This window comes from Hesperophylax consimilis, chromosome 15 (assembly GCF_061612785.1).
Source record: "Hesperophylax consimilis isolate HC1 chromosome 15, BYU_Hcon_1.0, whole genome shotgun sequence".
In the NCBI taxonomy this organism is placed as follows: Eukaryota; Metazoa; Arthropoda; class Insecta; order Trichoptera; family Limnephilidae; genus Hesperophylax; species Hesperophylax consimilis.
Window position 1 is genome coordinate 11,227,116 of NC_142850.1, and position 14,816 is coordinate 11,241,931.

General features: G+C 34.1%; 1 protein-coding gene across 1 annotated transcript in view; it reads left to right on the forward strand.

Moving 5' to 3' along the window:
* LOC149417291 (atrial natriuretic peptide receptor 2-like) overlaps positions 1 to 14,816 on the forward strand; it is a 366,040-nt gene that overhangs the window by 153,670 nt on the left and 197,554 nt on the right. The window contains exons 2-3 of the mRNA XM_089640191.1: positions 9,603 to 9,687; positions 9,850 to 9,912. Of these exons, the coding sequence (XP_089496317.1) occupies positions 9,603 to 9,687; positions 9,850 to 9,912 (148 nt within the window). The remainder of the gene's footprint in view (positions 1 to 9,602; positions 9,688 to 9,849; positions 9,913 to 14,816) is intronic.

A 14,816-nucleotide genomic window follows, 5' to 3' on the forward strand; every position in this document is an offset into this window, starting at 1 on the left:
ATAAAATATTAAATAGGAATAAATAGTCGAAAAGAATTATTTTGAAATTAGTTGAAAAATACAATTAATTAGGTAGGATTTCTTCATCAAGGTTGTTGTGTACTACCCGACCGGAAATACCTTGACGTGGGTGAGTTTTCCTTTTATAAATAATTTTCAGGTCCCAGGAGACACAGAAGGGCTGTGAAGTGGAAGTATATCAATTGAATATTAAATTAAAACAACAAAACAAAGAATTACACATTAATATATGTATATTGTATATTAGTATATATATTTATAAATATAAAATAAAATATTGTATATAAAGAATATATATATGAGTAATGTAATTATATATATGTATTTTATTTATTAATCGAAGCATCGAAATGGTAGCGATTTTTAATACCTACCCGAGGACATATCTATATTATTGAAAAAGAAAATATGTATTTATTAATATTCCAGACTATGTAGAATCATATATTTTATATTTATTTATTAATATATGTACTTTTATTTAACATATTTTGACAATAGAGATATGTGTACTTAAATATATATTTATATTTATTCTTCATTTAACCTAGTAAATTTACTAAATTCGGAAAATGAAATAAATAGTTTAACTTCTATAAAGGATTTAAAAATATTTTAATAAATAGTGCGCAATAAAAGTAAAGAGGCACAAATGACTTCTAAGGAATTTTAAAATAAACAAATCTCACATTTAGGTTAGTGTGTCAGGAGATGTTTATATTATTTGTTTACAAATAAAGACACTGGAGAATTGGGTCAACCGCATAGTTTGGAAGCGACCTTGGCCATAATTAGTTAGTCACAAAGGATTTTATTAATTACCCGAAACAGCTGGAAGATGCGTGTTCTCAAATACTTATCAATCACAAACGACAATTGAAAAATCACGGGTTAGCCAGATTTATATCAAAAAATTACATGAAACATTTAAATATCATTGATTAGATAGTCGCATAGATTTTTATTAGTTATCTGAACCAGCTGGAAGCTGCGTGCGCTCAAATACCTATCAATCACAAACGACAATTGAAAAATCACGGGATAGGAAGATTTATATCGAATAATTATACGAAACATTTGAATATTATTGATTGGGTGCTCATACAAAACCCCATCAGTTGCCTGAGATATTTGAGGGTCGAGTACTCTCTAATGTGGCAATCAACTACTTGAAACAATTGGAAAATCACGGGATAGGATGAACAAAAATTAATGTTGAACCCTGGAGGTAAAATTTAAAACAAATACAGTTCATCAATAGGAGGCAGTGGTCGCTCCTATAACAAGACCATTAACCAAATCCAATAGAGATGGCGATTCTCTTAAATAAAAACGTCAAAACCAAACAAACAAAAGCCTGGAGTTCGATAGCTCTCCAAAACAAACTATCAAATATGATCTTATTTTACTAGTATTTATTAGTATCACCTTATTAGTACGTATATATTCGGTTACCAGACCTAGAGCTTCGCAGAGTTCTTGGCGCGAGATCCGAGCTCGGGATGCGAGGTAGATAGCCTCGTATTGCGAGTTATAAGCCTTTCCCAAACTGTATGTATACATATATTTATTCGTATGTACTGTTTACTGGAGGATGCGGACCTGCATACAGCTTGCATTTTAGGTCTAATAGACCACTATCGCATCTTCTCTTAAACGTGGAATGAGGATTCACGACCCGTAAGTCCACACCAACCGTGAGTATATGATTGTATATAGGACGAAACCGGTTCGCCCTAAGTAAATTGTAGTCCAAGGAGGTGTCGGAATTTGGGGGTAACGGGACCCGGGGGGAAACTTGAATGCAGTACATGATGACGTGGAAGGCTTCTTGGGACACGATAACTTAGGTATCAATCAAGGAGCCGTGTCAAAGGATTGTGCAAATTTCTAGTCCACTCCCGATCATCTCGTTTACTTGATGGAGGATTGGAGCCAAATTATGCCAGCAAATGGGCTATTCCGAGTTCGTCAAATATGCAATTAACTAATTACATTAACCTACTAAATCAATCTTTACATGTACCTTATAGCAGCAGAATCATAAAGGAGTGGTGCCACACAGACACAAAAGTTCACCAAAATCAAATTTACTAACAATTAACCATTTGAGTTATATTAAATTACCTGTCCAAATAAACATGTATAATATCTTTTATCAGCGTTTAACTACGATTTTGTTAGGGTGCAGGGAATCAGAATAATTACAATAGGAAAGTTAGCTCATTCAGAAAATTCATTTAAGTCTAGGTTTGCAATAGAAAGACTAATTCAACTTTGAACTCAACACCTCGATCAGAACCAAGAGGGTTACCACAAAAATGAAAGTAATTAAAATCCTATATCATAAATCAAAAAAATTACACAACGTTTGATGGAATTTAATTACAATATAAATACGGGTATATTTGCGTTCAAGATCGTAAATAACGTATTAATTAGTTAAGTACATATGTCTATAAAGATATATAGTACAAGAGAGCTTTAAGTAGCTTTCTGTAGATATCAAAGAAGAGGGTCCAATTTTCATGGAGGCTTATGTGTTGTAGGGGAGGAATTTTCCATCCCTGCGAACACATATGCAAAGCCTTAGAAAAAAAAATTAAACATCGGTCATAGCCAAGAGAGAAGAAAATTCTATATTGTTTGAAACAAAATAAAAGAATGGCGAAAAGGCGAAAACATTACAACTTGTAATATTCTCTGAAATTATATTGACGAACAAACTGATAAATGGAATCTGTGAGAGGTAGATAGAAAGTTTTTCTTTCACACTTAGCAAACAGTTAACAAAAAATGTTTATTTTTCGGAATAACTTTATTGAGTAAAACCTCAAATTGTAATATTTAATTATTGAAGACAATATTAGCGATTTCAAAACGAAAATCTGAAACAGAAAAATCAAAAAAGGATACGGTCACATCTAGGACACGAACCCAGGACCCTTGTCTTTCCGGGACACTAGTCCTAGATGTGACCGTATCCTTTTCTGATTTTTCTGTTTCAGATTTTCGTTTAGAAATCGCTTATATTGTCTTCAATAATTAAAACAAAAAATGTTTTAAAAATGTTTTTTTTTTTTTTTTTTTTTTGTATAAAGATTACATACAATATTATTTATACCCGCTAAGCTACTGCAAGTAGCTTGTCAGCAGGAGATTAGTTGCACCTATAATAATAGTATAGTACATACAATTAAAATAATCATCAACGCTTTAGCGTAGTAATACATACATTTCTACAAAAAAACCAAAAAAAATATAAATAAAAAATTGTGTAATACCTTAAATTTGAAAATACAGAAACAGTGTTGTGGGGAAAAAAAACAGTCTTAATACATGAGGTTACTCCTTAGTAGCCATGATTTTAATATTAAAGAGAATTTACTAATGGAGCAATTTTCTTTTAATTCATATGGCAATTTGTTAAAAATTAAAGGTATTGTGTATTCAAGAGTTCTTTGACCATATTTGTTTTGAAACACAGGTACTTTCATTCCTTTATTTTGTATGAAACGTGTATTGTGTACATGATCCACCATTGTTTTATACGGACTGTCAGATATATGCTGTAATACAATTTTTTGCCACATAAGGGCACGAATCGGTAATACATTTATTGATTTATACATAATACTAATGTCTCTCCTCTGGTTATAAACGGTTTTGCTTACTAACAACTTTACCATGGCATTTTGAATCATTTGTACATGTTTTATGTTGGTTTTGCACGATTGACCCCATGAAGTTATCCCATATCTTACGGTAGATTCTGCAAGAGACAGATAAATCAATTTCATAGTTTTTAAAGGCACAAAATATTTTATTTTATACAGTCTTCCTACAATAGACCGAAGGCGCTTACACAGTTTTGAAATGTGTACATCCCACTTCATGTTACAATCTACTGTAACTCCTAGATAGACATAGTGGTTAACCAGTTCGATATTTGTACACGCACAGGGCTGTGTGATATTGTTGTGAATGCAGTCAAAAGAGTGAGATATGATTAGAGGTGCCTCGCCATACTTGGCATGTGGTGATCTTATATGCATCAGTTTTGTTTTTTTAGAATTAATTAGTAAACCATAATCATGTGACCACCTTAATAAAGAAATAAAGTCTTGCTGCAACAATTTCATTGCAATAGATAAATTTTCATGGGATATGACAAGTGCAGTATCATCAGCGTATACATAATATTTAACAAACGAAAAAATTTTTGTCATAAGAGATACAAAGATAATATAAAATGTTGGTCCCAAAATTGACCCCTGTGGAACTCCAGTTTTGACATTTTTTATTTCACTAAATTTATCTGATATTTTTACCTTGATTTGGCGGTTGGTTAAAAAGTTTTTGAATAGTTTGAGTGTATTTCCTCTTACCCCTATTGCCTCCAAAATATTTAACAATTTCGTCGTATCTATAGTATCAAATGCCTTAGAATTGTCTATGAACAGTACCAAAACATGTCTTTTGTTATTCAATTCATTATTTATAAAATTAGAAAAATCCTGTAGTAACATTTCGGTACTTTTTTTTTTTGGAAACCATATTGATTGGGATCTATTATAGAAAAGAAGTCCAAGTATTTAGTTAGTTTTAAAGATAAGTATTTTTCGAGAATCTTTTCTATAGCTGGTAGTATACTAATCGGTCTATAGTTTCCTATATCGGTATGTTTTCCACTTTTGTAAATAGGTCTGACAATACTACACTTCAGCTCATCCGGTATTACAGCCTGAGTTAAAATTATGTTAATTAGATGTGTTAATATAGGGCCTAGGATATCTATGTGTCTTTTTATGTCAAACATTCGTATGTTGTCTATGCCAGGAGACTTTGAATTTTTGAGGAGCTTCACTATGCTCACTATGTCTGCGAGTGACGCTCGTGGTATATATAAGCTATGTTGCAATTCTAGCGGGACGATATTTGATGCCCTAAAATCACATTTGTGTACCATTGAAGAAATGCTGTCTGAAAAATAGTTTACAAATTGGTTTGTCACAATTTCCACGGATTGATCTTTTAGCATATATCTAGATATAACATCATCACAGTTACTCTTTGTGTTACGTCCTAGAATTTTATTTATTTCATCCCAGGTTTTTTTGCTGTCTGTAAAATGATGCTTAAATCTATCATTATAAAATGCCGTTTTATTTTTGATTATTAATTTGGTGACATAATTACGAAATGATTTATATTGTTTTTCATAAATTGTATTTGTTGGTGAATTTTTCCATCGTTTAAATAAAAAATCTTTTTTTTTAATATGTGATAAAATATCTTCGGTCATCCATTCTTTTATTATCCAAGGTCGAGCTTTAGGTTTGACATCTATAATTAATCTACTATTTTCATACAATTCGTTAAAATTGGATTTTATTTGATTATATAAATTAGTGCAATCGTTTGTCTGTAGTAAAGCACTCCAGTTATAATTTCTAATAGAGCAATCTATACGTTTTTGGGATAAAATTGAGACCTGCCGTACTTCATTTACAATACGTTTATTCATTTTATAATATGGAATGCTCACACCTGTTGTAAAGTGATCAGCAATAATGAAATCACATACACAAGCACGTAGCATGTCCGTGTCTTTGTGCTTATTAATATACCTAACAAATATATGATCCAGGCACGTACGTGTCACTTTACCTTTAGCTATGGCTTCCCTCGTAACGTCACTGATACATTTAGTAAAATAATTATTTGAAAGAGTGTTTTCATAGTTGATCGTTATAGCGTCAATATAATTTAGCAAATCAATATTTATATCACCAAATATTAACATATTTTCATTACGGTTCGAATGTTTGGTTAGTAATGAAGAAAGCTCATTTATAAAAGATTGTTTACTAAGATTTGGTGGTCTATAAATAGCAAGAACATTAAGTGTTGTATTATTAGGTAATGTTATTAGGCATGAGATATTTTCGAAAAACATTGTTTCATATGTATTTTGTGTAAAAATTAAAGTATCCCGGATATATAAGCTTATACCCCCTCCCGATTTGGATGTGCGACAGTAACTGATGCTATTATAACCTGGAATTTCGAAAAGACAAGTTTGTTCACTTTTTATAGATGTTTCACATAACATTAATAAATCTATATTTTTCCAACAATTTTGGAGGTTAGCATGTAAAACATCCCAATATTTAGAGATTGATCGTATATTAACTTGCACACATATAAAACTTCCCACTTCACTGTTTTTTTCTACCATTTCTTCCGTCCATTGGTCTAACCTATTAGTTCTCTTAAAGTCAACATCATAGTCTTCATCTATGTAGTTAGACGCCATAGCTGATCGTGGAGAAATCCCTCGAAAGCGCTGCTAGGTATGCTGGGCAGTTCTCCCTGTCTCCGGTAGGATGAGTGGCGGGCTTTCCAAATCTGATGCAGGTGGCGCAAACTGCCTTCGCAGCAGTATTTGGGCAACTTTCGCGGGAGTGACCATCCTGGCCACAGTGACCACATCTTGTTTGATCTTTACAGAACTTGAAAGAGTGACCGATCATTTGGCACTTGGAACATACTGTGAGGCCAATAAAATCACGTACGCGGCACACTGTCCAGTCCACAAAGACCTTTCCCTGTTCCACTAGGATGTGTCGCAGGTTAGCAGGCACCTCGTAGACCCGGTGGCAAGTTGATCCTGTGCGAGCACCAGCTAGGTGACTGAGCCTGCAGCTCGCTATGGTGCTCCCAACGTCAGTTATCCCAGAGATGCCGGTAAGAGCGCTCTGCAGGAAATCATCATCAGTCAGCTCCCGGGGAACATTAAAAAATATGACTCTCGGTAGTCTTTTGGTCGGCAGTCGGGCACTCAGGGTTGAAGAATTGACAAGAGCTGGGGCATTTAAAATTTTTTTACAGTCTTCTTTTGTCGCCGTCTGGAGTAACACACCATTATTTTTTATTTTCCGGATCCCCGTCACGCGTACACCTAAATCTGATGGTCGGAAAGTGTCCTTCATAAGCTGCTTTGTTTGTTCACTATCTTTGGCCTTTAATTTGGGAAAAATGCACACCGAAGGCTTTGGGCTTCCCACTTGAATCCTCGTGCGTGTGATTGGGGGATTGGATGCTTTTTCAGGACGATTCCGAACAGCGTCCGCAAAACTATTTCGGGCAATGTCTGCAAATGAAAGGCTGGCTTCCGTTGCCATAGCGACTCTATGCATGACAGGACCAAGGTCAGACTCCAGCTGAAGGATTTTTTCTTGTAGGTGCTTATTTTCTACTCGTTCGCTCCTTGTTTCTTCTCTCGCGATGTGAAGCTGTGCAGTAACTGTTGCCATATCAGCGCGCATAGCCTCGCGCTCCAGAAGCAATTGGGATACGGCTCGGAGAACTTCGGATACGCTTCTTGAAACTCGAAGTTGCTGGTCCTTTGATACCTTTGAGCTTTTTTCTGACAGGACGTCTTGTAGTGCCATCAGATGAGATTGGGCGTCATTTAGGACTTCTACTCCAGAGGCACTGGGAGACACGTCAGGCTCATCTGAGCATCGGGATCCCTCATCATCCGAGTCAGAATCTTCATAATGAGGGTCAACTGTGATGATCTCTGGATCTGTTTTTTTGGCATTAGGGGAAAGCGTAATGTCCAGTACTCTTTTTTTCTTACGATGACCGTATTCATCGCGAGAAGGTTTTTTCGCATCAGAGGACATTATAGAAATTATAAATTTATTTTGGGGAAACAAATGCTACAATAATCCGTATTCGCTTTTGTTGTGATATAAATGTCTTGTTAAATATTATTATTACCTGTAGTTATGTGTCCATGAATATATATACTGCCCGTTTCTGGATCAAAAGATTCAGTATCATCGACATTTCAGGTTAGAAATTAACAAGTGCCTTTGTGAGATTTGAAATAACATATTGATCAAATTTACCTTTTTACATTATTTTTTTTCTCTTTAAAATTCTTTTCAAGTTAAATGCAAGTTCGGAGATAATTATGCAACTTATATCTATTTCAATGTAATATTATATCTCTGCAAGTTTTGAAAGTGCAAAAAAATTAGTATTTAGAAAAAAAAAATTGTGGAACCATGTTGCTCTGGGCTGATTTTCAAGGCAACAAGGTTATATCTGTATATTTCTATTTAATATTACCATCGAAATTATAAATTATAATAACTTATGTACCAAAACCAGAGTTCAAAATTTAAAATTATCAAATCTCTAATTGACAGCCCTGAATTATTGAAATTAATTTACACGAATGTATCTGCCAGACAAACTCAAAGCAACGACACTTTTAGATGTAACAATAACCTCAATACTAACTACTCTATTTATTACCTATTTGCTAGTTATTAACATGTATTATTTACTAGCTTTTTAAAAAAAAAAGTCTTGTCTCTATACCTTCTAACGTTTAACTCACATACTCCTTAGTTTATTTGTTTTTTTTAAGACGCATATTAATGACTGTATGCATGTCATTGCATGTACGGTCATACTTGATATGTATATTATACTTTGATTTACTTTACCATTTCAAGTACTTTAAATTCGATATTAATTACGGCGTTGGTATTTTGCCATTACTTTTTTTTTTTTCTATAGATAGAACAGACATTATTTTTTTAATCCTTTGTTTTATAATATATAACAGTATATTATATATTTTCATTTTTTATTAACCTTAAGAATAAATTATTTTCCTATTTTTAGTTTACATTACTGGTTTGCGACAAACATGAAATTATATGCTTATACGAATGTAAAATGTACATACTTACTCTATATTTGAAACTTTGCTTTATTTACAATATTAGGTGTAATTATTTGGATTAATGTTAATCTTTTTTTTTTTGGTTTTAGGCATTTCATATGTTAATCTTAGTAAGTATTAGCATTTGATTTTTTTTTGTAAATAGTTATTATTATCCATTTATTATGATACACTTAATATATACATAAATTGTAAATTTGCTCTCTAAAAGCCCGATAGCGCATTAATGAATAATAAATAAATAAATTTGTAACCAAAGTTTGTTAGTTACATAAGTTTTTTTGGCTAGTGCCACGCTTTTAAAAAAACGTTACGAAACATAAAAAATGTTCAATTAGAAAGATATTATTATTTTTTTGATAAATTAATGTTTTTAAGACAAGATTTTATTTATGCATAGCACAAAGGATAACAATTATTTTTATAAGCAATAATTGTTCGCCTGAAACACTCATCCACATTGAAAAAATCTCTTGATAAAAAATACATGACGCCAACGTCCCGTTGGCGTCATGCGAACAATTATTGCTTATAAAAATAATTAGAAAGATATTAGTTTTTTTTCATTTCATATTTACTTTTTCATAAAATTAATTTATATTATTTTATTGGTGATTATCTCAGTTTCATCCAAATGGCAGATATAATCTAGTTTTCCAAGTGATTGCAACCTCTTGAATCTATCTTCCGTTGTTGACCACCATTACATATCACTGCATTTGAAGTTTGTTTCCAAATGTGACAGTTCAAAAGTTCGTCAGCTTTCTTGTGTCAAAAATGTATTCAATAAATAAATTTTATTTATTTCCAGGGCTTCCCGACGTCCGTCACCGCGGCACTTCCCCGCTGTCCATCTCTCCCCGTCACTCGATAGACGACCGCAGTCAACTCGGTCTGTACCCGCCCGGGCTGGCGGCGAGCATCGCGGGCAACTTGGCCGCGGGCGGGGCCTTGGGCGCACTGGGCACGGCGAGCGGGTCACCGGCTGGGGCGGCCGGTACTGCTTGGGCCGAAGCGGCCGTCGACGCGCTCGTGCGCCGCTGTTGCGCACCGCTGGGACCGGACGACGCGGACAGGCCGGACTTTCACGCGCTCAAGGAGAACATTCGACGCATCAACAAGTATGTCGGTTTTCAACTTATTAGGTTTAAATTACACTGGTCGACATTTATTTTTTTAAGTGCAGTCCCTTAAGCTTAACTTATTTTTTTATATGTATTTAGTATCCATAAACACGAAATGAATAAAAATAAAAATTTTGAGAGGTCAGGTTTTTTTATTATTTTACAAAGTTTTTTTACATTATTCTTCCATAGTATGACGGGTACTTACTAAACAAAATTTCAAAACTAATTCAATTTAATTTTTTTTTGATCCTGATTTGCGCTTGTGAGTATCTTGAAAGTCTCTCTGCAGGGTCCAGCAATAGTCTGCTAGCATAGGTGGACTCCACTTTCCTTGGTATCACTTTTCCATAGCCGCAATGTCCTGGTGAAATCGTTCGCCGTGCTCCCCACTGACATCTCCCATATTTTCGGGGAAAAAATTCAAATGAGAGTGAAGGATGTGTATTTTTAGTGACGTGTTACATCCCATATTTTTAAAGGCCACAATGCTGATATGATCTTCACTTTTATGAGTTCCAAGAAAGTTCTCGACAACATTCTTGAAGGCTGACCAAGCGGCTAGCTCGACTGGTCTCAACACTGTTATAAAATTCGGATCAGTCAAGACCTCCCTTATTTGTGGTCCCACGAATATTCCTTCTTTAATTTTTGCCTCGCTGAACTTAGGAAACTTTTACTTTAAGTAAATCATGCCATTTCGTTCCATAGACAAGCCTTTTACAAAAATTTTCATCAAACCCAATTTAACGTGTACGGGTGTAAGTAAGATATCTTTAGATTTTACTAAGGGAGCATGTTGAACATTCTTCGTGCCAGGTTTAAGGTGCTTTCTAGTAGGCCAGTCCTTCTTGGCATAATGGTTTGTCTGTCTCTGCTGTCCCACTTACACAGAAAACAACAATCCTTTATGTATCCCGCTTGCAGTCCTAGTAGGAGCCCTATTATTTTTAGATCACCACATATTTTCCATTCGTATTTTACATATTTATTTTTTGTTAACAGCAGCTTGTTTTCACAGTTCTCTTTCATGTTTGCAGCATGACCAAGTGGAATGGATGGTCAAAAAATCAATGATAACTCACGAATAAATATGAATTAATACACATTTTAGTAAAACTTAAAACCCATAAAAACCTGACGTGATAGAAAAAAAAATAATCATATATCTGAAATCAGCGTGAAATTTCCAGTCAGATTTGGATATTTTCGTTAAATGGACAAAAAATGTGTTGACCAGTGTTATTGAAGATGATAAACCTTATTGTAAGCAAACCTTCCGTACAGCGTATTTGATCTGACAGGCACTGGGCGGCCATTTTGTCACATCGCCCCGTCGCCAGCAGCTGCCTCTTTATTTGATGTGCTTTATGCAACCTTCCCACTTAGTTTATCATTGACCTTCAATAGGGAAGTTGTTTCAGATTTCCTCATAGAAGATCATTACACCGGAACTCGTTTGAAAATCATCGGAATGCCGACCAGCCTCTAAAACTGGATTAAAAGATTCGTCCTCCTTCCCAGATAGAAGAAAAATATTCCCCCACCCCCTAAAAGAAAACGATACTCCAAATACACTAGCGAAACCGGTTTAAGAAGGCTGATTCCATGCAAATGTTGCGGCCGAATGATTATTTACTGGAGAAGGTTCAACGTCAAACACATTGTTTTTTTGAGAAACTTTTGAATTTTTTCTTCTGTTGAAATCTCTAATAATCATGTTCATCAATCATGTGGTAATTGTATAAATCATATTTATAAGGATTTTTTTACGTTTTTTTTATGTGTACCCAATAATCAAGCTCATTGCATCGAAACCCAATGAAAAGATGACGAAGACAAAAACACTATCACCTTATCGAAACTGGCGTGTCTGCTAATTGAGCTATTGCCACAATTACCTTTTTTACTTTCTGTTTCTTTGTTTCATTCATATTTTCATTGAGTAGTTGATTTAATTTCTCTGACTTGTAAAATAATACATCATTTAACAGTTTTTAAACCGATGTTGGCTGGAGAAAATCATCTTCGTAGTTCATCGTGGTAGTTATTATCTCTGTTGCTCTGGTGAATGTCTAAGTAAATCACTATTTAGAATAGAAACGTTGCGTTAAATGGCCCTGTTTGGTGACCATAAAGTACTTTTCAAATATAATCTTCCCCAGCTACATACCTTACTAACTCGTTTCCACCTCGCAACACACCTCAGTCATTGGGAATGCTAATAGTTCCACAAGCTGCCGACCGTTAGGAGCAGTTGCGACTCTTTGCTTGTGTTGTAAAAGTTGATTGATGTTTATTGTGTTTGTTTATGTACATAATAAATGTATCTGTCATTTTCATAACTTTAACCACCAGGCATTTTCAGTGATATTTCTGATAGGGAAATTATTAACAAGGCATTGTTAAATACTTGATACAATAACATATCATAATAAGGCCATATATTTTAGTGATGCTCTCAATTAATGTTTCATTTCTAAAGCTCTCTAATGGTTTAATAAGTCAGAATTGTCTCTTAACACCGTGAATGTACTAAAAACGTGTTTGGTGCATTTATTTCAAAATCATATTCTCCACACTTATCCACAATATGATGTATTAAAAAAAAGTAATAAGGTTTGGTGAAATTGAACCACACCCCGTAATGAATACGAATTCCTCTTCTCCAAACTCAAGGCAAGCGTAATCTGTACTAAATGTAATAGTTTGCATTTCGAATTCCACCTGGGTAGATCTTCTCCGTCAAACACACCCAAGGTAATCTTGCTTATCTCCAGCTTCCTTGCCATCAATTGTTAATGGCTTGAGACGTTCTCTACGTTCACGAACCGTAAGACCTTGCAATATTAATTTTCCTAGCCTTTGAAAACGCACAAAGTAATGGTAATTATTCCGTTAGGTGTAAAATGTGTGCTATAGATCCTTATTAATCGTATTTTTGAGACAAACTTGACAGCTAATGAGAATTATTTTACTTTACTGATAGTGATATCTATTAGTGATGTGGTTTAAATGACAGCCTTAAGATTTTAACTGGTGATTCCTGACATTTTAAGAAGAAAAAATTTAAGTGAAATTTTGGTCTCCGGTGACATGACCACTGCCCTGAACCACCTCCCCAACAGGGATGGTACCGCCCTCCTTTTGGGAATCACTGACCTATAACATTAAAACGTAACCATTTTATGTTATAACATCTCTAACATTGGTATTACATATCTTCCTTTCAAACAATCTTTGAACCCTTACTACGGGATCTTAACTTTGCGGCTCGCCATAATTTACAATATAAACACATACGTTTGTATATGTTGTATTTAATTTTTGATCCATAAATATGTACTTTCTTAAAGATTACAGTCTTTTTACATCCTGAGGTACGGTTTTGGTTTTATTTTTAGTTAGGAACTCGAGACAAGAGTGACACGCGAACAATGTAGATTGATTATGGAGACCATAATTTTCTTTCCCGCCGACGGAATATTTAAAAAACCTGTTGTTAAAGTTTTTAGTGCTAGAGTTCTTTACTGTCGCTAGGCTACTAACTAACTAACTAACCATCACACCGCTATCCCGCAAGGGTAGAAAGAGATGACGGACCGCCAAACAACTCAGTTTTGGCACACACTCCTTGTCACATTCACATTCATACATCGTCTTTTCTATTACTCTGACTCTTGACATGGCCTGACTCGAGTATTTGATTCGCTTGGTCATGCCATGTCTTCCTCAGGCGTCCTCTTGCTACCATTCACATTTGCATCGTATATTCTCCCTGTCGCTATTCTCGCCTATCGCTATGCGCTTTTTAAATTTAATTCTGGCGAAGGCCCTTTAAATTTTCGACTTACGTATCTATACAGTGGTGGCATTGCTATTGTAGATATTGCATTAAAAATTCTCTTTCTTTCTAACGTTCGCCGTTGGTCGTTGCACAGATAACCTTTTAGTTATAATATACTTATATTCACTTGCCAAGATAAGTTCGACAATCCTTAAAAATGCAACTACATCTAATCCTGTCTAAAAAATAACACGATTTGATGAATTTATTAACGATGTAGATTAACTTTCTGATTCGATACCCAAATCAGCATTGTGATTTGCGCATAATGCCGTTTTATTTATTATGTATAGTATGCATTTCAAGTTGCCTACATTTAATATCAAATTAATTATTATGAAAATATTTAAATGGTGATTCTATCTGATTTTTACATGTCAGGAATTTGAGGTTATATTGGCTTTTACGTTATTTTTCTTTATTCATGACTATTTAACCCGCCGTATACACACCACAAGACCTGGTAGAGTTTGTGAGATCCGGCAATACTTAAACGTTTTTTTTTCTTTTTTATTTTAAAAATTTATGTTCAAATGAATAAAAACAAAACATTTCAGAAATTATAACTCCGTTTGGACATTATAATAATCCGGTTATTTTTATCTGTTATTTATATGTTGTTATTTTTGTTTTTTTGTTATCGCGTAAAACGCTATATCGCTGTATATTGTACAGGAATGTTTTTATTTTTGTCAGATGTTTTGAAAATATTTTGTCACTGGAGACACGACCTTACTCATGATTTCCTCATCAATATGTTTGTTATTTATGATTTTGTTGATGTTACTGCATAAAGTTTATGATTGATTTTTTGTGGACTGCTTGTTGTGTGGATGTTGCTGCATAAAGTTTATGATTGATTTTTTGTGGACTGCTTGTTGTGTGGATGTTGCTGCATAAAGTTTATGATTGATTGTTTGTCGAATGTATTATTTATTAGTTTATGATATCCTAATTTTCATGTTTATTAACCATAGTTTCATGTTGTTGATTATTCAAAACGTTCCAAAGTTAAATTTAAAAAAAAATGTTATGTTCAAACCTCTTAACGATA